This window comes from Drosophila guanche, unplaced genomic scaffold (assembly GCF_900245975.1).
Source record: "Drosophila guanche unplaced genomic scaffold, DGUA_6, whole genome shotgun sequence".
In the NCBI taxonomy this organism is placed as follows: Eukaryota; Metazoa; Arthropoda; class Insecta; order Diptera; family Drosophilidae; genus Drosophila; species Drosophila guanche.
This window is the reverse complement of record NW_022995753.1, coordinates 920,201-943,456: the sequence shown is the minus strand read 5'-3', so window position 1 is coordinate 943,456 and position 23,256 is coordinate 920,201. Positions and strand designations below refer to the sequence as shown.

The 23,256-nt window shown below is 46.1% G+C and overlaps 1 protein-coding gene across 1 annotated transcript; it reads left to right on the top strand.

The window, feature by feature from the left end:
* Positions 1–16,458: 16,458 nt before the first annotated feature.
* LOC117588552 (protein disconnected) lies at positions 16,459–22,523 on the top strand. Its single transcript, XM_034279934.1, has 2 exons — positions 16,459–17,082; positions 19,920–22,523. Exon 2 carries the CDS (start codon positions 19,940–19,942, stop codon positions 21,743–21,745), a length of 1,806 nt encoding a protein of 601 aa, XP_034135825.1. The 5' UTR covers positions 16,459–17,082; positions 19,920–19,939; the 3' UTR covers positions 21,746–22,523.
* The last annotated feature ends 733 nt before the right edge of the window (positions 22,524–23,256 follow it).

The following is a 23,256-nucleotide window of genomic DNA, read 5'->3' as shown; positions in this document are numbered from 1 at the left end:
AATTGCATCTAAAGGTAAACGGAAAGTATGCAAATATTTGCAAACACTGCAAATCATACACATAATTGGAATTCATGTGGAGTACAGGAGTACAGGAGCACATCTCTGCAGCTCTAAGAGCATGTCCTTCTCCATACATCCCCGAGTCGGTGTGTATTGGCCATTGTGCTGACCGACTGATGTGCATTGAGTTATGTACGAATGTACAAGTAAAAAACAATGGCACTGGCACTGGCACTGGTCAGCACACGGCCCCTGCGTGATCCGAGGTCCATGGTCCATCGTCCATCGTCCATCCCACACACTTCACTTCAGTCCATTCTATTCACGGACTACGCTCCCCATGCCATTCAACATCAAAACATTTTCGTATATGAGTATTTAATTAATCCGTAGTTGACTCAGGGGTGCCTTTTTGCTTCATGCTCCTGCCGCCCATGCCACAAGGAGACAGGAACCACGGGAGCCAGAGAAAGGAGGCAGAGGGCAGGATGCGACGGCGGCATCGTTGGGTGAACTGCGATTTTTGAATATTCTCGGCAAATGCAAAAATAAAACGAGCCGAAAGCAGCTATTCCCAATCCATAAAAGTCGCATGCGCAGATACCCTTTTAAAGAATCTTTAAGGGTACAAAGCTATAAACTGTATGGATATTCTCATTGATATATGGTCGAGATCTGACTCTACGTCTGGGCATATAAAAAACGCAGCCTACAAATTTATTATATGGCCAAAGTGTTGGTCGATCGTCTTCTGTCTCTTAGGCTGATTCATTTGTAAAGGAAACTAATTTCGCGTATCAGTTTGAATTCATTAAGACAGCGTTTGTCCATGGTGCAGAGTAGGAATTTAGCTAGGGACTAGCTTAGTGCTCGTCGCTTTCATCAACAATTTAATCACATTATGTCGTTCTGCCCATGAGCTGCATTAAACCCTCTGGCAGAAGGGTATGAAATTAAATATATGTATGAATGAATGCAGCAGGCTCTTATGTATATTGAATCAACAAAACAACAGAGCGACAGAGAGCGGCAGAGAGGCAGAGAGTTGGGCTAAACAAAATGAGGAAACACGAGTATCCTTGCCAGATATGGGAGACATTTTGTTTGCCGAACACAGGGCAGGAGCAGTAGCAGTAGCAGTAGCAGTAGCAGGAGCAGGGGCACTCAGGGCACTCGAAAACATGAAGTAAGGGTGCAAAGTTTTATAATCACTCGACGATCCTCATCGTGTCAGCCTTGCTTGGCTGACATCCTGCCTCGGCTGTCACTGCCACATCGGCCATTGCCGTTACCGAACCAATCTCAGCACAACAATTTGGAACTCCCTGCTCTTGCTGCTCTGCTTAAATCAACATTAGCTTATTGGGTTAAAAAATAAATCCCAGTGCCTGCAACCCGGGGGATGCGCACACTCAGTTTTCAAACAAACAAAAAGAAAGAAAGAAAAAATGAAATGATTTGTTTCCTTCCTCCTCCATGGAAGCATTCAAGCAGGACAACGATCACAATTGCGCTCCTTATGTACCAAAGTACTTATGTGAAACATTTCCACAGATGATTCTCATACCCACTACGCAGGGGAGTGATTCTCACTCGAAACTACATCATCTGTCCCGCGGACCTTCGCTTTCATATTCCATGTTCCAGCCACTTTTCACTACCAATCAACAACATTTGGAGTGTCAATGAAACTCCTAGTGTTCATGTACTGCCACAGATCAGATGCGGAAAACAACAGAGAGATGTGGAGACAGAGTTGTCTGATCAAGTCTGATTTTGTGCAGCATTTGCACTCGAAAATTCATCAAAATCCCTTAAAGAGTTGTAGTTCCTCGTGGAGCCTCTCTGTTCATGTCATTGCAATCTATTCGCTTATGGGAAATTCATATTTGGAAATGGAAATGGGCTATCGCTAAAAAAGTATTCAGATTTATCCCCCATAGAAATCACAGCTGGAAGTTGCTGCCATCTGTATCTTAAATCTTTATTCGACTTTGACCAAGTCAAGCAGGAGCAGGAGGAGGAGCAGGAGCAGGAGTAAGGCCTTGGTCACTGGGTGAGTGCGTATACAGAACACGCTTCGCTTATGTCCACACTCGCTCGGACACATTACTCAGAGAGGTCGGGACCCCACCAGAGCTGACCCAAACAACACAATTTAGTGGCACTTATAATGGATGTTCTCGTGTCAAAAGCCCATTTTTTGTCGACTGTTAACAGCTCGTGCCCGCCACAGATGTACAAATTTATATGTTATGCGTGAGAATGTACAAATGTACATACATACAATGTATGTGGCCAGGGGGCACCTTCGGGGGGTTGGGCAGGTGAAAATTGTATCTTTATTTTAGTGGGGATTTAAGCGTATCATTTAGGGCAGAGGGAATGCTTGGGTTCTGTGGGCGGGTGATATGTTCTGTGGAATAAAAACATCTGCTAAATATCAGGGAGCATTTCGGGTTCCCTTAAGGATTATAAAAAATGGCTGAAAATCAAGTAAACTTGTTGCCTGAAATTATTTGAATACTAAAAACAAAAGCTGTTTTCCATTTTTAGAAATAAAATCAATTCTTTTCAGACTCTAGGATATTTTATAAGCAAAAGGACAGCTGGAAGTGGAATATGTTAAATGCAATTATAATTAAATAGGTAGAAAAATAATAGATCAAATCTGTTGAATCTGTGCTCGGCTCTAGACACATTCCAATTGGTCGCCAGCCTAGGCCTCGGATTTGTTCAGCCCAGCAAGGGGGCTAATTAAATGTACCAATGCCATGGGTGGCGTAGAGGACTAATTATTAAAATGAGGGCTGAACCTTATGGGGGCGGACCAGAAGATCAACAATTGCGAGCAGCCAGGGGGCAGGGACAGGGACATGCAATGCACTCACCACTTACAGGTGCCGGACAACAGGACAACAGGACAACCTGCAGCCGTATCCTTCGATGACTTCTGTCTGTGCTTTGTCCTTTGTCCGGGTATCGGGGATGGAACTGGATGGACGGAAAACGCAGCAGGACAGCCAGCCACACGCCTCTGTCCTGTGTCCTGTGTCCTGTCTGTCTCTCGTTCCCTTTCCCACTCCTTCTCCGTCTCCCGCAGTCACTTAGTCACTCAACTGTTTTGCGGTATTATTTGCTGTTGTTCTCCTTTGCTGTTTGCTCCCCCTGTTGTTCCGTTGTCCCTGTTGTCCTTGTTGTTCCGCAGATTGCGATGCGATTGTTTTCCAAAAACGAATAAAGATGGTGTTGGCCGATAGCCACAGCCGAATGAAGTGACGGAAGTGACGCTGCCGCTGCCTCTGAGGCTGCCACTGCCACTGACACTGGCCACCGGCAGCCTGAGTGCCTGAGTGCATCCCTGGGCTCCCGTTACGTTCCACCGCCACCAGATTCCGTCCCAAACAAAAGCCGTAAAAATTGCGGATTACAATCGCGGATTTCCATCGCACAATTGTTTATTATTGCTGCCGTTTGTTCCCCCCCACCCGGTGCGCCCCCCACCGGTCGTTCTATGCCCTTTTTATTTTCGCCGCTTGCCATTTGGGATACGATACTTCCCCCCCCCCCCCTGGCATACCTCCAGCCCACTGCACGGGTCGCACATTCCCCCACAGTAATATTCCCAGCACTCCCCCCACTTGACAGCCGCAACGACAACGACAACGACAACGGCGAAGGCTCATTTCTTATTTCATTTTTTTGTTGGTTTCGTCTATACCCTGTACTTGTTGCAAATGGAAGTGGGTATATCTGATCTGCATAGATTTTAGATTTTGTATTTAATTAAATATAACCAACCCAAGGTTGAGGTATTGTTTAAGCATTTTCCAGCAGAAATTATTGTCAATTGTATCGCTCGAATATCAATTCACATTTTGATCATTTATTTCTGATGATTCCCAGCTGAGGATAATCCTCAAGTCGTAACACCCTGCTGCACTTGCTGACTTTTTGCTTGACTTCTTATTTCTGTTCCACACCAGAAAACATTTGTATTTCGGCAGCGCTCCCCCACTGTCTCCGCCACCCATCGCTATTATCACTCTCACCTAATACCACGCACCAACCCCCCCCCCCCCCCCCCCCCCCCCCCCCCCCCCCCCCCCCCCCCCCCCCCCCCCCCCCCCCCCCCCCCCCCCCCTCAATCTCCTTCGTAGGTATTCAGTCCTGTCCGTTTGCGCTTTATTTGCTCTTGTTTGCTTTTGTTTTGTATATTCTTTTTTTTTGTTGTAGTCTCGGTTTGCGTTGTTTTCGTTTTCGTTTTCGTTTCCTTTGCTTTGTTTTGGTTGCTTCCCCGAGATTCTTAAATTTGCTAATTTGTGAACTTTTGTGTTCGCATTACAATTCGCTTCGGTTGAGACTCCCATCTCCATCTCCTTCTCCATCACCCCAGATCTCCTTCCGCTTTTTGTTTCGCATTGGGAATTGGATCTGGCTGCGTGTCCTTTTGGCCTGTGTGTTTGTCTGGCCTGTGCTTTTTTTTGTATGCCCCTGTCTGTTGGTTTCTTGTGCCTGGAGTCCTTTCGGGCTTTCGGGCGACTTTGACTACATTAAGCGGCTCATTTTTTGGGGAGCTCGAACCCCATCTCTCCCAAGACTCAAGACACTCCAGCAACTTGGCTTCAATTCAATTTGGGACGATAACATCTTAATTTGTATTAATAAATGCTTCTTGGACCATTTTCACAGCTACCTAATTTGCTTAATCATTGATATACATTATCAAGGATCTTGAGCCTGCAATTGATGGGGAAAATGTTTAAGGGAAATCCTTGAAATATATCTGGTAGATTTATGGCTTATGGCAACATATGGAAATATATTAAATGCGAATACATTATGGTAAAAAAATAAAGATCCAAAAAATATTCTCCCGTTATTCTGTACTTGATATTATCAAAATTCCAGGGTCACAAGTCAAGCCCAATACATGTAAAGAAATATATTTTGCGTGGCTTAGAATGAGAAGGAAATTTACTTTATATATAATTAAAAAAATTGTAGCCCAAGGTAAATGTTGAAGCGGAAGTTGAAAACATCTCAAGGAACCAATCGAATATGTTGGAAATAAGTGTGGGCGGAGATTCCGGATGCTCCAATGCTTGGAGTGATTGTCCCTGCCCCCCGTTTGCGAGCCCTGGCAGGGCAACGAGCCGACGTGAAGAAGTACGCATTAATTAAAATGTGAAACCTAATAAATTTAAATTACAACTTTCAATAAAAACTTTTTAACGCCCCGGCCTTTCGGCGGTAGTCAGGCATGGGCCCATGCAGATGCTTCTCTATGATACTTCTGATGCCAGGATACAGCAGCAGCATCAGGGACAGAACAGGACAGGCCAGGAATGATACAAGACCAAAACACAGGACACAGCAAGGAGGGGGACAACTTTCATGAGTCGGAAATTATTTAATGAGCATGAAAATTGCGGGGCAGCTCAAAAAACATAACGACGTCAGCAAAGCTGCTGCTGCTGCCTGCTGGCTGCTGGCTGCTCCTCGGCATTTTATAATTTCATCTTTTTTTCTGTCTCCCTCCTCCTGCTGCTCCTCTGGCTTACGCTCTTTGCAGTGGCCAACGTTCAACCCCAAAGCAGAAGGCTGCATAAAAACATATAGCGCGACAAATAGATAACCTCAGGTAAAAATTAATAAACATCCTTCCGTTGGTGCCCTGTCCCCCCGTCCGCCTACACAGCCGCTGGAGGCCAGCGACGGAATGAAGTCTCGGGGAAACCGAAAGCAAAACAAAGAGAAGCCCAACAGATGGATAATGCTGGATGGTGGCTGAGGGTTGGGGATGGTGTGGCGGTGTGGCAAGCCCTGTTGTTTTTCTTGTAATCAAAAGCGTTTTCATTGTTTAACAATTAAATTGCTGGAAAAGGCATCATTAGCAGTCGCGAGTCGCAAGTCGCGCAAGTCCCGAGGTCCCACAAAATAGCAAAAAGGCCACTGCAGAGCAGAGCAGTGCAGAGCAGAGCAGAGCATCCTGGCAAGGAGGGAATGCTCACTTGAAGATATTCGCATGTATTCTGGAGTATAGAACAAAGAAAACTACCAAAGGCGCAGACGAAGTAAATGAAAATATCGCTGGAATACCCCACGGTAATGAGTCGTCGCCCCATTCATGCACCAAAAACAAACGAAAGACCGAAGCGAATGGGGGAATGGGAATGGGAATGGGAATGGGTACACGGGATGGCAACGGGTTATGGTTATGGAACCAGAGCAAAGTTCACTTTCAGGCACAGCAGACAGACGCAACAGCGGAAAGTAAGTAGAAGCCTTGGCCCCAGACAGTGTCTGGTGTGGGGTTTGAGCTACAGATAGAATTTTTGGTTGGGCGCTTAAGCTACAGTTAAATGCTGGCATGGGGCTAGGGTTGCTGTTGCTGTTGGTGTTGGGGTTCGGGGGCATTGCAGAGAATCAATTTCGAGCGGGTGGGGGGGGAGGAAGGAGCAGGAGTGAAATTATGAGGAAGCTGCCATTACAGCTCTAAGCGCTGGCGGCACCAACGACCTTCCACGACGAGCGGCCTAAACTTTTGTGCAAACAGTTGTTTAAATATCCAGCAAAACGCGAAAGGGTTAAATTCATAATATGGCCAAATTAGATACAGCGGAACAACCATAGAATAACATAATAGAATAAACCTTACCCTTTTTCATCGTCGTCGTCGTCTCTGTCGCACTGTCGTAGACCTGGTCTCCGCACAGGCCACCCCTTGTGGCCTTACGGCAGGACTTCTGCTAATGAATTCCCAAAAGGAAATTTCCCCAGAATTTCGGTTACAACATTTTAATACTTTTCCTTGTCGAACAGAACAGCACAGAGCAGCGCCGTGTCTGCTCTCTCTACTCGTTTCAATTAGCTTTTGTCTCCAGTATCTCGCACTCGTGGTACTTGTCCTCCTGTCTAGAGTCCTGCTGGCAGTGCAATTGCCATACGATTTCCGACTTGTGACCCGAAGCTAGAAGCCCTCTGAACACAATCTAATTTCATTATGCTCGCTCCCGTATTCCCCTCTGACCTTCGCCGCACTGCTTTGGGTGGGGAGACTCATCTTCAAGTAGCAAAAGCTAACAAGCCCAAGCCCCCTTTCGAGTTGGTTAAGCGCCGAGAATATGCTGTTCAAATGCAAGTTGAAAGGAGCACTCTGGAGCTATCATTTTATACGACATAAACCTGATGAAATGTATACCAAAAGCACTTGGGTCTTCTTGTTTAAATAAAGAGAATTAAAGCTAAAACTAGCAGCTGGATATTGGTTGCAGAATTTTAGTTTCTTTCTTCTTTAGGAGCTATACAAAAATAAAATATGTATTGTAACTGTATGTACATTTTGCATTCCAAATGAGCCAATCTGAATGAAAATTGATCACTTTGGGAAAGATCTTTAAACAGACATTTTAGAACTGCCAACACGGATGTTATATTCTGCAAGCTCGAGTCTTTCTTTTGCTGCAAACTTGGTACATTTTTTTTTGCATCAACTTGCCTTCAAAAAATATTTATAATAAATTGTTTTGCCATGCTGCCAACATGGAGCCACATTTAGTTTCTTGCTGCAAATAGGTGAGTAGTTCAGAATTTAAATTTAAAAGCAAAAAATGTCTAAAACAAAGGAACCTCCCGCAGGCGGACACAGGGAGAGAGAGAGAGAGAGAGAGAGAGAGCCGCTCGTCCAATTTGGAGAGCTTCCACTGTGGTTTCCACAAAAACTCTCTTGTCTGCTGCTTGTTGGCCCCACATACACGTGTGCATATGTCATTCCCGTTGCCACTACAGTGAACTCCAACTGAGTGGACACTTTTGCTCGAACAGACTGAGTGCATGTTCGCCGGGCGAGAGCTTTCACTGTGGGTTGGCCTGCTGGGCTGACTATGGGAATAGTACAAGTATTTGAATGTTGAATGTACATGGTACTCTGGTTGGGCAGCCCTTGAATGGGGGTATGGGGGTATGGGGGAGGGCCAAGAGGGCTTCACTCGATTGCTTTTATACATTTTTGAGTAGCTTCCCCACACAAGCACAACTGCAGATGTCATGGAGGCTGGAGTCCTGCTTCGTCGTTCATTTTGTACAGCTCTGCCAGCTCTCACACAATAGAGCTGGCTCTCTCGTGGCATGTCTGGGAATGATTTGATGATGCATTCCATTTGTGTGCCACACCACTTCAGTTCCACTCCCTTCAATTTTTTGTTCATCTTGTGGTTGTCCTTCCCACAGCAGCCACCAACCCCAGCCCCATACCCACACACATCCACACATCCACAACCCCCATTCCCATCCCCATCCGCATGTCGCGGTGCATAATTAAAAACTGTAAACCACACAAATAATCCCTGGATAGTAACGGGGTGGCTGACTCTCCTCTCCATCTCTCCATCTCTCACTCATCTCTGTTCTGTGCTCTATCATTAGAGAGCTGATGTTGCCCCATCAGATTTGGCATGGCTGGCATCCATATCTATTTCTCTTTCGCTCTTTCACTCTCTCATGCATAATACATGCGGCCGTGTGCCCGCGAGGGTGCAACCTCTAATGTCCTTTAATAGTTTGTACCGACCTACGAGCAATTATTAAACATACCCTCGCACACAGGGAAAACGAGAACGAAGCGAAAATCTGTGGGAAAACCTACCCCAAAAAATTTCATAATTATTACTTGATGTGTGGTCGTCAGGATACGACGACGGAGAACGAGGACGAGTATGAGTATTTACCAAAGTATGGGTGTGGCCTGTGTCTGTGCGAGTACCAGCACCAGAGTATCTGTGCAAGTGGGTAACATCCAGGGCACTCCTGTATGTACATTTGTATATTATATACAGCCGAAAGGAGTCCAAATCTGTTGTGATTTTGCTGCCAACAATTCAATTTCCCATTGCATTTTCATGGCAAAAACTAATTTGTTAATACCATCAGCAAATGTCTGCGAAATGAGCGAAATATTTGATTTTATGTGGAAGTTATTGCGAAAAGCAATCGATGAGAAGGCAACTGCAAATACATATTTCCATCAAATTGAGAATATTGATGGCCTACAAATCCTCTTTATGTTTATGGCGCTCATTATTTATTCAGCAGCCCTGTGAAACTTTGCTCCCCTTTCGAATGAGATTCAAACTTTAAGGAATATATTTAGAAAGTACGTTGATTTATCTGCTGAAATGTAAGCAAATCCCAGGCATATCAATGACTCCTCAGGATCAGGATCAGTAACGTATCCCATAAAGATAGTTAGATCAGGCCACAATATGTGGGTGGGCGATGCCCTGGTAGCCACGGGTCCCATTGTGTGTGCTGATGCCAGCGGATAGACGATCGAGCGGCCATGTTCTTTGGCTTATCTGCCAGCGAACATCTGCAGAAATATGGGATGTGCAATCATAATATTCGACCACATACAGCAGAGATATGATACGATTCCGGGGTGCACAAAAGAAATACCAAAAACTGCACCAAAATGTGTACCCAAAGGGAAACTCCTTTTGTTGCCTGCCGTCTGCTCTAGCCCCGAGTATCTGTTGTAATTATGGCGTAATTGCAGCACTGCATTGTTGCCAGCGACTGTTAAGTAATCTGGCCAAAACATAAGAGCCCAGAACCATCAACCTTCAACCATCAACCATCTTGGGACAGCAGCACTGCTCCACAGCCTGTACCAATGGCGTGGGCAGAGAGGCGTCAGCTGGTCACACAGCAGAGTCCTCGCCTTCAAATATTTTGGATTTGGTTGATTTTTCTTTGCTCTTAAACTTTAAAGAGTTTCAGTTCAAGGACGGTTTGCATCAGATTTAAAAATTCTTTGCTCCGATTCGAGGATGGATGCCCATTATTGTTTCATTTCATATTTGAAACAATATTTTTGGGAGTTTCCAATCCCCAAACTAATGCAGTGCTCAAAGTTCAATGGAAACGGAAAATCCCAAGCGGAGGGAGGAGGATAGCCTGTGTGTTTATGTACCTGTGTGGCTAGGTCTAAGACCTGCTCATGCTCTTGCTCTTGGTCCTGGCCAAGACTTGAGGCTAGTTAATTGTGATCCTTTTTGGGTGCTCGAACCCGAGGCTCGCGTCGCATTTATTGAGCTTGCTAATCGACCTTCCTACCCATCGCCGTTGCTGCTGCTGCTGCTGCTGCTGCTGCTGCTGCTGGCGGCTTTGCCATTGAACTATGCTTAGAGCGGTGTGGTCCTGTCTGTCCTGATTGTCCTGCATCCTGTCTGTCATACCTGGTGCCGGGGCTGGGCCTGGGCCTGCTCTGTCGGGTTGGGCTGGGCCGGAATGGCTTGGCGTTGAATTTTTATGAGCGGCCATTATGAAATTCAGACGACATGTTGAAAACGCAAAAACCCTTTCGGCGGAGAGCAACAGCAGCAGCAGCAGCAGCAGCAGCATTTTTATCACCCGGTTAGCAAAGTTCTCATGAAGCCATTGTAACCCTTTCACTTAATTATTGGGCACATAATGTGCCATATTCATGGCAACCAACAGAAGACTGACGGACGGATGGACGGAAGGGAGTTTCTTTTGACAATGGAAACTACTAAAAGCCGTACAGGGCCAGGGCCAGGGCCAGGGCCATGGACTACCTGGGATTGCTTCGGTTTGCTTCGCTTCAGCTCGCGATTGTGCAATATTCGAGTGCCTGACTGAAGTCTGAAGCCAGCCGGAGTGTCGTGTCTGTCTCCTGTATGTGTGCGCGTGTGTGTTTTATGTGGAAGCCCGCGCGGATTTCACGCATTTCATTGAGGAATCGTGGAAGGGCGCGCTGTGCGATAATTGCACCACCACAAACCACTCTCTGTCCTGCCTGAAACACTCTGCATTCATATATTGTACATACATAAACACGTGTGTGCGTACAATGTGTGTCTGCGTGGAGTTGGATTGCTTTCGATGCACCCCCACCAATATGTGCACCCAGGAAGCACCCTTCTGTCGCGCAGCTCATGCATTTGTGTAACCAAATCTCTTCCATTTTGGTATCTCTGGTTTGAATGGACACCAAAGGATGTCGGAAATGTAGCTTTATATTTGGCCTCAAATATTTTTCACAACTTTCCACATCAGAAGAACTCAGATCGAAAGAGCAAACTGTCCTTATAAAAGAGGAGTCCAATGGGGGCGTGTATGGGAACGGGTACCAAGACGGGCATCGATCTGGAATAAGAGAGAGAAAAATGTAATTAAATGTGAGATGTTGTGACGCCTTTGTCTGGAGGACAGGCTGGCTGCTTTTTGCCTTCCCATGGCCTCTGCCACAGCCTCTGGGTGCAGGGTTCACTTTGAGATACAGATTTCAGATTCAGGTTCAGGCATGGCCAAAGAATTGCTCGTAATCGATGCAGGGTCAAAATTATTAATGGATTTTTAATATCATTTGTGTCGGCGTAAATTGTGTTTAAAAAAAAAAAGGAGAATCCAACAAAAAATGATACAAAAATGTGAAACGATTTATTGACACGAAGTCAAGTACAATTCCACCAGCGCTTTGGTCATGGGAGACCAAAAGATATACCTACATACATATACAATATATCGCATGTAGTTCGATCCACGTACTCCACAGGGTACTCAGCAGCAGCAGCAGCAGCAGCAGAAGAGTGTGAAAAATGATTGATCGATGTGGAGTTGAAGTTCGATTCGGCATCGGGTCTGCTGGAGTTCGTGCAACAAAGGGCGCCGTGTCGTGTTAATAAAGAACTTTGTGCCTCGAGATGTGGCACTGTGACAGACAGACCCCGGCTCGGTCTCGAAAATCTGATTTCTGACTGCGAGACCCCAGCAGAGCGGCGGCGACAGCAACGACAATCGACATAATAAGATAGCAATTATTTATCAGAGATCTACGCACAGATCTAAGAGCCCGGAGAGTGGCCCACAAGAAAGAAACAACAACAACAACTTTTTGATTAATGAAAGCATTTCGCCACACAATAGAAGAGAAAGGAAAAAATGAAAGTGTTGACTAGCACCAGGCACCAGTCACCAGGCACCAGTCACCAGTCACTAGTCGCCAGTCACAAGGGGAGGGACATCAAATGAGCTAAAGAGTCGTGGAGAGACATTTCCATTTGTCCACTCTGATGACCCAAAAATCGATTGACTTTTCACCTTTCGCCCTCGAACGAATCCATCAATAAAGCAATGGGCAACGCGCAACTCTCAGGTGTGTCAGAGCGTGGAATCTCTCTCAAGGGGGAACCAAATCTTGTGCTATTAAATGGGAGTTAGAGTTCCCTTAGACTTCTGTGGCTGCTGAACTATTGTATGTTCCTGTATTGCCAGGCATTCACGTCCCAACAACTTTTGCATACATCATTTTTGAACGCTTTAATGACTTTATGGGAGCTTTATATTTTGGGCTGATTTTTGACCACAACAATTATGGACATGTGGATTTGACATACATATATATAGATACATACATATGTCGCGCACTGTAAGCCCAAAATGATTACACAAAATGATTATTAAAACGTATTTAAAGTCATGAATACTTTCTAATATCTTTGGCGTAGACCCAGCCCCGAACGGCAACCAATTTGCTGTTCGCATTTGAAGGTGTTTTTTTTTTGTTGTGTGTGTGTTTCGAATAAATGTTTTTTGTAACATTTCCCAACAATACAATAACACATTGAAAGTGTAACTAAACAGGCTTACATAACATGTAAAATACATCATTCCAATTCCATTCCAATTTGTTGTACACACATGCAAAAATAAATCTGCTGCTCGTACATTTAATTTTTGCGCCCGCTGTTGGGTGGCTGCTGCTGCTTTTACACTCGCACACTCGTGTACGTGTTATTACGAGTGCGGTTATCCGCTTATAAAAATGATTTAACTTTGACCTTCAAAGTGTATTGAGTGGCTGTAACAAATATACATACATATACATAGATACACGCACGAAGTTGTCTAGTCTTTCGAGTGGAGGAACCTTTTGGGGGCTCCACCCCACCCGTGGGCTGCTAATCGATTTCTGCTCATCGAGTGGCGAATCTGCAACGGGATTCCCCCTCCGAAACACAAAACTTCCATCTCTCCATCCTCTTTTGGGGGGTGGAGTTCATTACCATAGTTATTGAAAAGCATGAGCAAAAGCAGCGTTTCACTCGGAAATGCCTTGTCGGTTTAAATTAAAGCCATTAATGGCCTCACTGTCGAGTGCTCGGCTTATGCCTTTTATATTATTCGTAAATATTAGGAGTTCCACTTCAAAAACTATGCAAATATATCATTTAATCGAATCTATGAGCAGGACATGCTTACGCCTTTGAGGCGCTTAAAATGATTAGGTTTTGGCCAACACTTTTTCCACAAGATAAGCACCCACCCAGATTGATAGTAAGTACCTGCTGGACCTTTGCTTTTGAATGTCTTAATTGTGTTCTTAAGGTACTAGCTGGCAAATACGGATTCAGCGCCTTATTTATACTGCACCCAAATTAAAAGCTGTTACATTTTATTTTCATTTTCCAACTTAAAGCTTAATCTTTGTGTGCATTTTATTCACCATATTATTATACGTATATTTTGCCGTCTTAACCATACCACCAGAGAATCTTCCACAAGTAATGCATGGGATGTGTGTACATACTCACATAATATCATATTTCAGTTCACGTATCTACCCATGTTAAATCTCTGATTTCGAATGATTTTTGGTCCTAGGCCCTATTCTAACATCAGATTTTACATTACATTTTTGTTGTGCTGGAAGTTTATAATATCCACATAAAAATTGATTGACAGAATTTGTTTTAAATAAAATAAACGTGTCATTAAACAGTATTTTGTGCTGAAGAAAATTATGTACGCATACATACATATATGTACAATGTATTTATATGTAATTTAGACATTTGATTCGTATTTGAAATAATGAAATTAGCGCACGAATGTTCATTGAATAATGAACCTCTCTCTACCTCTTTCTCTGCATTCGGTTTAATTTAAACAAATTACCACACTTTTCTGGCATTCTTTAAAATTACAATTAAATTAGATTTATATTTAATTTGTAATGTACACATGTAAATACTTGATTTAAGTGAAAATAGTTTAATATAAAAATGGGTATCAATATTTATGTGATACAATTATAAATGTAGAAATTACTTATATTTTGTGTGTATATTATGTTTATTTAAATTAGCACAAAATGATTTGAAGTGCATGGAAGACTTTGAATGTACAAAATGTATGTAAATATGTACATTTGTATGTAATTTGATTTTGTAATTTGTATGATCGATTGATGTGAATGAATGAGTTACAGCGAGTGTGACTATGCAGTGCTTAAATACATTAAATGCATATGTACTACATTATGTATGTAAATATGTACCTTGTACATTTGTCATCCCAAAAGAGTAAACTCTAAGAATGGAAGGGACTGACGCCAGAGCGGAAGCTTTTGAGACTCTTGTATTTCTATTTCAATATGTTAGAGAGACTTTGGAATAACTTTGATCAAGAATCATCTCTCTTAAAGAATCTTTAAGGAATTTAAGAAAACTACCGAAAGAGTGAATTTAGCTTACATATTTTAATAGGGCTGCAGGACATACTATATATTTGAATAAATTTAGAAAATAATATTGGGATAGCTTCCAAATCTGGTTATATTGACAATTTAACAGAAATCAAAATGTATTATGTAAAAATGTACATATGATACATATGCATGTGCCCGTGAAGCAATTTACATAAAGAAAACGCACAAAAAGAGCCAAGGAGCGAGAGAGATGGCAGAAACAAAAAATGAAGAAATTGTTAAGCAAAGTCGAAGAAGAAGCAGCATCAGCTCTCCGACGGCAACCAACGCCAGCGACAACGACGACGACGGCGACTCTTCGGGGCCTTTGTCACCAGCCAGCCCAAAAAAGTGCTCAAATACTATTGGTGCAGAGGGAGACAGGCGAAAATCGCCCCCATATTAAAGTGTCGTATTGTGTGACACCCATACAGGGACACACACACACGCATACACAGAGAGACAGAGCATACAATTTGTGGCGCAATCGCATAGCAAGAGAAAGAGGGAGAGCGAGAGAGAGAGAGAGACACAGCGAGCAGTGTGGATCGGCCATTGGTGTGCGCCAGAGTGGGACGGACACAAACATTACCGGTTGGTCTCTGCCTGCCTGTCCAACGAGTGGTAGTGGTTGACAGCGGGCAGCGGGCATCGGGCAGCAAGCAGCGACAGCGGGCAGCGTCAACGGCACACAGTGGACACAAGACATCAAATGACAAAAATTTAAAAGAACGAAACGAGCAAAAAGCTACGTGTGACGGCGACAGAGGCACTCTAAGCGGCAGCGACAGCGACAGCGGCAGCGGCAGCGCTGCTTTCCTGGTCAATAATGAGACGAAGACGAACATACACACACACAAGCGCGCATAGCAGCGACAATTACTGGCTGGCCATTTCCATTCCCGACAACGAGGCAGCGCAGTCGGCAGCACACACAAACAACTCGTTTTAGCTCTGAAACCGAAACCGAGAGAGCGCTCCGTTAGCTCCGTTAGCGAGCGAATGACAAGGGAGCTAAAGCAGTGCGTGAGAGAGGAGCCGCCGCACAATCTCTGCCTGTGTGTGAGTGTTTGGTCAGTAAACACACACATACACACACACACACCCACAGACAATAAGTCGCATGTCAACCCCACCGCTACGGTCCATCCACTCAGACGACACTGTGGGAGCAGGCAGGCGATAGCCGAATATAAAGAAGTTACGCTGCTCTAGCACACACGCACGAGGGGATCCGCCCTATATATAGAGGAGTATTCATGTACGTATGGTCTATATGGTTTGTGGTCAGGAATTAGCCTGCAATGTGAGTTTGATTGTGTGTGTGCGTGTTGGTGGATGATGGGGGGGGTCTCTCTTCTCTCCACACCACATAATGACATATAATAAAAATTGTTGCCACTGCTTAAGAGAGCCGTGTGCTTCCAGCTCTTTATACTTAACCGATGCACTGCTTTGCCGACACTCGCTCTCTATGGCTTGCTCGAGAGAGGGCTCGTGTGAGCGGGACAGCAAGCTGTGTGTGCGTGCGTGCGTGTGTGTGTCTAATGACCCATCGACGACAATGTGACACAGGCAGCCGTCGTCGCCGTCGCCGCCGCCGCCGCCAACGCTTGAGGGAAGGCCAATTCCAATAGCGCATTTACCCTCTCTCGCTCTCACACTCTCTCTTAGCCAGCACACACACACACACCGACGAAGCAGCGCTGCCTGTAGCAGCAGCAGCGGCAGAAGCAGCAGAGTCGCTGGCATCAGACTACGGCTACAGTTCTCTGCTTCAGGTAGACATTTGTGTGGCAGTTGTCCGTTGCTGCGTGTCGCTGCCGCTGGAGAGGAGTCAGACAGAGCGAGAGAGCGAGAGACCAAAGTGTCACCCACCCCGCTGCGCTGCGCTGCCACGTTGCGTGTGTGTGTGCGTCGCATTTGTCGTCGTCGCTGTCGTCGTTTCGGTTTTTTTCTGCTTTCTGCCGCCTCGCAGCCTCGTCTCGGCCTGCACGACAATCAGTGTCACCCACGACACCCGAACGAGTGGATCTTTACTTTACTTAACTGCTTGTCCTGTGCTGTGTGCTGTGTGCTCGTTGTTGCTGTCACCAACACACTGTTACCGCGTTTCTGCCTCTCGTTTTCGTGTGCGTGCGCGTGTGTGCATGAGACTTCTTGTTGCCGTTGCCGTCGCTGTTTTCTCTACTCACACACCAACTACGAAACAGTGCTTGACGACAAAACTTTTTCAATAAAAATTCTACAACAAAATGCAATAACAACAGGAACAAAGACTCATGGAAAATATACGCTGTTTTCCCCCCAACTATTTTTTTTAAATGCAACAAAACTGTGACCAAAAATAAAACAAAAACAACGAAAGACCGCGAGAAACCTTTCAAACGGCCAAACGAAAATAAAACACCGCATAGAGGAAAAGTGCTGCGCAAAATATTGCGGAGTTGTATAACGGGAACCTGCCTGAGATCCCCAGGAAAAACAAAAACAAAAACAAAAACGAAAAACAACAACAAAACAATAAGGTATGTAAACGAGTACCGTAGAAAACCTGCTACTGTCGCTGCTTTGCCGGCGGCAGTTGTCTCTCAAAGCAGTTGGGCTTTCCGTTAGGACTTTGTGTTGTGTTCTCATTGGCAGATCCAAAAGATTTTTCCTTCGTTATCAGTGTGCCTCTGAAACTGAGTTCTAGATCGGTTTCGGTATTTAAATTGTGTACTTTGGGAATCGTAATTCGGATAGATGTGACTTTGGGGAATTTCTAGGCTTTTTGGGATTTTATTAACCAACTCTTAGACTCCGATTTATGAACCTGTGGGAAGAGGATGCCCTGTCGAGTATCGAAATATCGAAAAAACATTCACTTTTGTCTTCTGAAATGCCAAAGTTCTACATTTTTCACACTGTTGTATGTCATATAAGCAAATGATGTTAGATCTCGCATACGCAATCATAATCATCATCATCAGCATCAGCATTGTCATTCCACATTGGAGTATCCATTACATGAACCGCTCCCCAACGTTTGGATTCTTGGTGGAAGTCTTCTGTGGAAGTCTCTAAAATGTCAAAGTTGTAATTAAGATTTTTGTCTTTCGGAATGATGTTTCTGCTGGACCAACATCTCTGGGGTCCGTTGCTCCCCGTGGTCGGTCTGGCCTGGCCTGGCCTGGCCGGGCCGGGCCTGGCCTGGTTGTATCTCTGCTATTTGCTGGCCATTATTGTGTACTACTATTAACAACAACTACAACGGCAATTATAAGCAGTGGTCACATCTCTGGGGCATGCCTCGTTGCTGCAGCTGTAGCTGTGTTGTTCGGGAACTTTCAACATTTTGCTTTTGCTGCTGCTGCTGTTGCTGTTGCCGATAATCAAAAAAACGTTTCGTCCAAGCCATCAAAAGTTTGTGATTGGTTTTTCCTCTCCCTGTCTCTCTTTCTCTCTGCATCTTCTGGATCTGTTTGGTCTCTCTCTCTCTCTCTCTCTGTTGCACGCTCTGGTCTCTCTCACTTTCTGTGCTTGACAAAAATAATTATCCCCATGTACCTGGGCTTGGATACTCACCTCGATATATCCAACCAGCCATCGAGCTATCCATTTCTCAGACATTTACACACTTGCCCGTACATACACGCATTTTAATGCTATTGTTGTTATCGTTACTAATGAGCCCCATAAAAAAAGAGGAAAAAACTGAACGCCCCTCTCTGCTCTGAGTCCCCCAGCCCGCCCAATGTATCCGTGTCTCTCTCTCTCTCTCTCTCTCTCTCTCTCTGTCGCTGGCTTTGAGTATCTCTGAAATGTTTTAGCTGACATTGGGCAAGCGGCGGGCTAGTCGAATGTGTTCGACTTTTAAGATTGATTCCAGATAGCCCCGGCCACAAAACATCTCTCACACGACCATCATCATCATCATCATCATCATCATCATCATCATCATCATCCGCATGATGTTTCTGCCGCGTTAACAATTGTCCCCAGCCCATAGTCCCCTCAGTCTCGCAGTCTCTCCGCTAAACCAATGTCCGTCCATCTTTGCTTGCGAATACCCTGGCCGAAAGGGGTATTATCAACCTGATCTTCAAAACATTTATTCTTGTATTCTTCACTTGCAGAAGTCTGAGCTCTAGGTATGGATCATTCTTTCAGCTGTAGCACAAATGGTAGGATGAGTAACGCCCACACATTTCAATGGTTAATGGTTCAGCGAGCAACGTAGCAAATCTTTAGAAAATATTGTCGCACAACCCAGGGTATCCCCAGCTTCGTATAGCCTTAACTTTGGTGGTTTAATTTTGCTGCTGCTGCTGCTGCTGCTGCTTTTTACGTCTGGCTGCTGCTCACAATTACGGTAGCAAACGAAGCCAACAATAAAAAGTCGCTTGGATCACATTTGGGGACTAGCAAAAGCTCTCTGTCTCCGTCTCCATCTCCGTCTCCGTCTCCGGATCTGTGGCTCTGATCGCCGCATGTTGTCGTCGCCGTCGTTCGTCGATGTCGTTGTCCGAGGCGATTTTAATGGCAGCCAAAAAAGCTGTAAAAGATTTCGCTCCAGCAAATGAGGCAACATATGATGGGGTGCCCCTGTGTATGTACACGTACTTTTGTGGTCAACTGTGTTGTTGACATGAAAGATCTGCCGACGCGACGCTCTGTCACCAGCGCTACGAGGAGATTTCCTCAACAGCAGCAGCTCCTTTGGCTTTCACTTTGCTGCGAATGGGAATGGAAATTGGGGATGGGCAACCAGATAGATCAATGAAATGTTGATTCCATTTTCAGACAGTTTTTCGTTTATAGTTTGCTCCCAATTATCCATGTTCCATTTTAATTGTGAAACTAATCGGGGAATGCATAGAAGTCGTCAGGCTCGAATCAACTTTCGATGTTTGAGAATTGCATTGGATTTTCCCGCATCTTTGACTATAAATTGCTGTCGTAGTTCCGTGTTAAGCCCATTTAATTGATGGATTGTTGCTCGCGCACAGATTGGTTGACCCCCGGCTGACCTGTCCTCGATTTAATTGAGTCTCACACAGGAGGGGAGAAAAGGGATCCAATCCGCAGGGGATGGGCCGAGTCTTTGTGGCTGACTTTTGTCGATAACATTTCGAAGAGCAAAAAGTTGCAAAAGTTGTTCTCCCCCCCTTCCCCCTTCCCCCACATGCCACAGGCCGCCGCCTCGTCCAGTTGTGGCATAAGTTTGCGATTAGGATTGCGCGCTGTACGCCGACTGATTGACCGTTTGAGCGACTCCCTGATTGACACTTACACTTACACTTGCCCCCCCCCCCTGTCCCGCACCAGCCCCTGCGAAAGCCGCTCTAATGATGCCAAACTTTTCCATTCTCTGTCTTTGCAGGAACCAAATCGAACACAGCAATGGAGCACATAATGAATCCGTTCATGTCACCCGCTTATCTGCTCGGCCATGGCCCACATTCACATTCACACTCACACTCACATCCCCTTGGACATGCCCATGGCCATGCCCATGGACATCCGGGAATGGCCAGCTCGACAAATTCGCCAGCCAGCTCCCCAGGCGGATCCTCGGGCTCGGGTGCGGGACACAACAGCAGCAGCTCCTCAAAGCCCAAGCGGTGGGGCTCGCCGCCCATCAACCTGGCCGGACAGTTCATCAATCCGGCCACAGGCAAGAAGCGCGTGCAATGCTCCATCTGCTTCAAGACCTTCTGCGACAAGGGCGCCCTCAAGATTCACTTCTCGGCTGTGCATCTGCGGGAGATGCACAAGTGCACCGTCGACGGCTGCAACATGGTGTTCAGCTCGCGCAGGTCCCGCAATCGGCACAGTGCGAACCCCAATCCGAAGCTGCACTCGCCCCACATCCGCCGCAAGATCTCGCCCCATGACGGACGCACCGCCCAGCAGTTCCCCGTGTTTACCGGAGCAGCTGCCGTGGCTGTGGCCGCCGCCGGACGCTTGCCGGCCGCCTTTCCCGGACTACTGCCACCACCACCGCCGCACCACCATCCGTCGCATCATCATCCTGCGGGCGTGGGCTATGCACCGGCGATGATGTTCGGCGGTGGCCATGGCTCCGGACTGCACAGCCTGGGACTGCTGTCCGCGGGACAGGAGCGAGAGGAGCGCCTCTACAAAGATGATGTCGATGCAGAGGAGGAGGGAGATGCTGATGCTGATGCTGATGCTGATGTCGATGCCGAGGGAGATGGCGATGGCGATGGCGATGACGACGGTGTCTTCGTGTACGTGGACATGCATGCAAACAGCTCCAGTCCGGCTGCCTCCAGCCAGGAGTGCCCCAGCGAAACTGATGCGGATGCGGACGAGGAGATGCACTGCAGCCTGAGCCTCACCAGCCACAGCAGCAGCAGCGGCGCCTGTGCCGATGAGCAGCGTTCAGCCAGCGACCAGCCGCTGGACTTTAGCCTGCACAAGCGACGCGAAGCAGAGCCAGAGCCAGAGCCAGAGCCGGAGCAGGAGCAGGAGCGGGAACCAGAGCGGGAAAGGGAACAGATCAAGCGCTCGTCCAGCCCCTGCGGCGGAGCCTTCTCCATGGAGCGTCTGCTGGGCAAGCGCAAGCGAAGTGACAGCAGTGCCTCCACCTCCACGGTCGGCCACCCAGAGACGAGCATCAAAATGGAAATGGAGCTGGAGCTGGAGATGGACAGCGACAGTTCCGAGCCACTGGCGGCAGCATCCGCCTGCATTGATCTATCGGCGCCACCGACCAGGAAGCACTCGCCCCAGCCCCAGCCCCAGCCACAGTCCCAGCCACTGTCCCTGTCCCTGCCGCTGAGTCTGCCCATGCCGCTGGCCATGGATCTGGAGGAGCAGCATCACTTCCGACTGCTGCAGACGCAAATGTTTGCGGCCGCTGCGGCAGCAGCTGCCACCGCCACCGCCTCCAGCCAACAGCAGCCGCCCAACGCCTTCCTGCCGCAGGGCGCCCTGGAGTCGCCCAATGCGCCGCCCATGTGGAGCCTGCTGTCCGAGGTGTACCGCTCGATGCTGCTCAAGACGCAGCAGCAGCAGCAGCAGCAACAGCAGCAGAGCCACCATCACCACCAAGGCGGAAGCCACCTTCACCACCACCACCACCATCACCACAGCAGTGGACACCACCAGCAGCAGGCGCCGCAGCAGTCGCCGGCGCCGTACGGCGACCTGCCACCGACGAATGCCGCCATCTCCGTCTAAGCTTTGGGCAGTCAAGGACGAAGGATCCTTAGTCAAATGTTTATTATTTTTTATTATGAATAATATATATATATATTTTTTTTTTTAATTTTTATGGTGGGCCTTGTGGTGCGCTCGAAGGAAGGGCGTTGGGCGGCGTGCGTGGCGGACAGAGTCCTGCTCATCGCGCGCCCCCCCCACCGCCCTGCCGACGGTGCGGCACGGCAGCAGTCCCCGAATCTGGCTCGATGGGTATTACAAACTGGAATTGCTCCAAAACTTAGCTTTTTTTCTGCTCGTACTTGTGTTATATTGTGTCCCCTAAATATATGTACATCTCTCTTTTTTTTGTGTGTAGGTTTAATGGTAGCTTTAAGGCGACAAATAAGTGTACTATAAAGTATTCAATCCGTTCCTCAGTGCAGCCAGCAGCAGCAGCAGCAGCAGCACAAAGCTAAAGCGAATGAGTGTGCGAATGAGTGTGTGAATGAATAAATGAATGCCAACTGAATCGAAGGTGGAATCAGCGACTTTCCCACCCACCCTCTCTCTTTCTCCAGCTCTCTCTCTCTCTCAATCACATCTCGAGCGGTGTACAACGAAGTATTGATATTTATAAACGAAATATTATAACTATAAAAACAAAAGAACAAAAGAACAAAAAATATATTAAATAGTTCTAAGGCAAAACAATTTTTTTCATAGTCAATAATGTATTTTATAAACTGAATGTACTACTAAAAAGCTCCATGGAAACATATCCTATTGTGTTAAATAATCCCCCTCTCCCCTCTAACCACCCCCCCCCCCCCCCCCCCCCCCCCCCCCCCACGCCGCCCCAAATACTATGCAGCTAGACTTGTAAGTGAAAAGTGAAGAAATGTTATTGCTCTCTGTCGTAAAGGAAATATTGCTCCCTCCCTGCAACCAGGATTGATTGTGCATTGTGTACTACAACATGATTTTAAGTTTTCATTAACAAATAAACAGCGAAACAAAATTCGAAAATTACAAAAAAATAAGCAACCCAATTGGTTTTTTATTATGTGGAAAATATGGGTATTAAGGATTGTTAACGTAGGATGTTTCAGCCTCAGAAGGATAAATAACATGAAAACATTTATTCAAAAAAGAAATCTTAAAAAAAAACTTGAATATTTTGGTATTTTTTAAATGGGATTCTCAGGCTTAACAGAATTATTTAACAGTTGGGAACTGAAATTGAACACTTGAAAGTATTAGGATCCAAATTTGGAAAGCCAAAAAAAAGAACGAATTTTCAATTAGCTTGAAATTATCCTAAAACTGGTAGCTAGAAAAAAGGAATCGAATGGAATGAAATCGTTGACTTGACTGCAATTTGTTTCTGTCTCCTGTACCACCGAGCCGATATTGTTGTGAAATATGTTTGTACATGTCTGATCCACTTCCCAGCGCACTTGTAATCATTTTTGACAGCAAATCTGTGGAAATCTTTTGATGCTTCATTGATGAGTGTGTGTCGGGGCCAGCTACTCGTACGTCTGAACTTT

Bases quoted from the DNA above. Each gene is read 5' to 3' on its own strand.
- LOC117588552 (XM_034279934.1), top strand. From the start codon at position 19,940: ATGGAGCACATAATGAATCCGTTCATGTCACCCGCTTATCTGCTCGGC.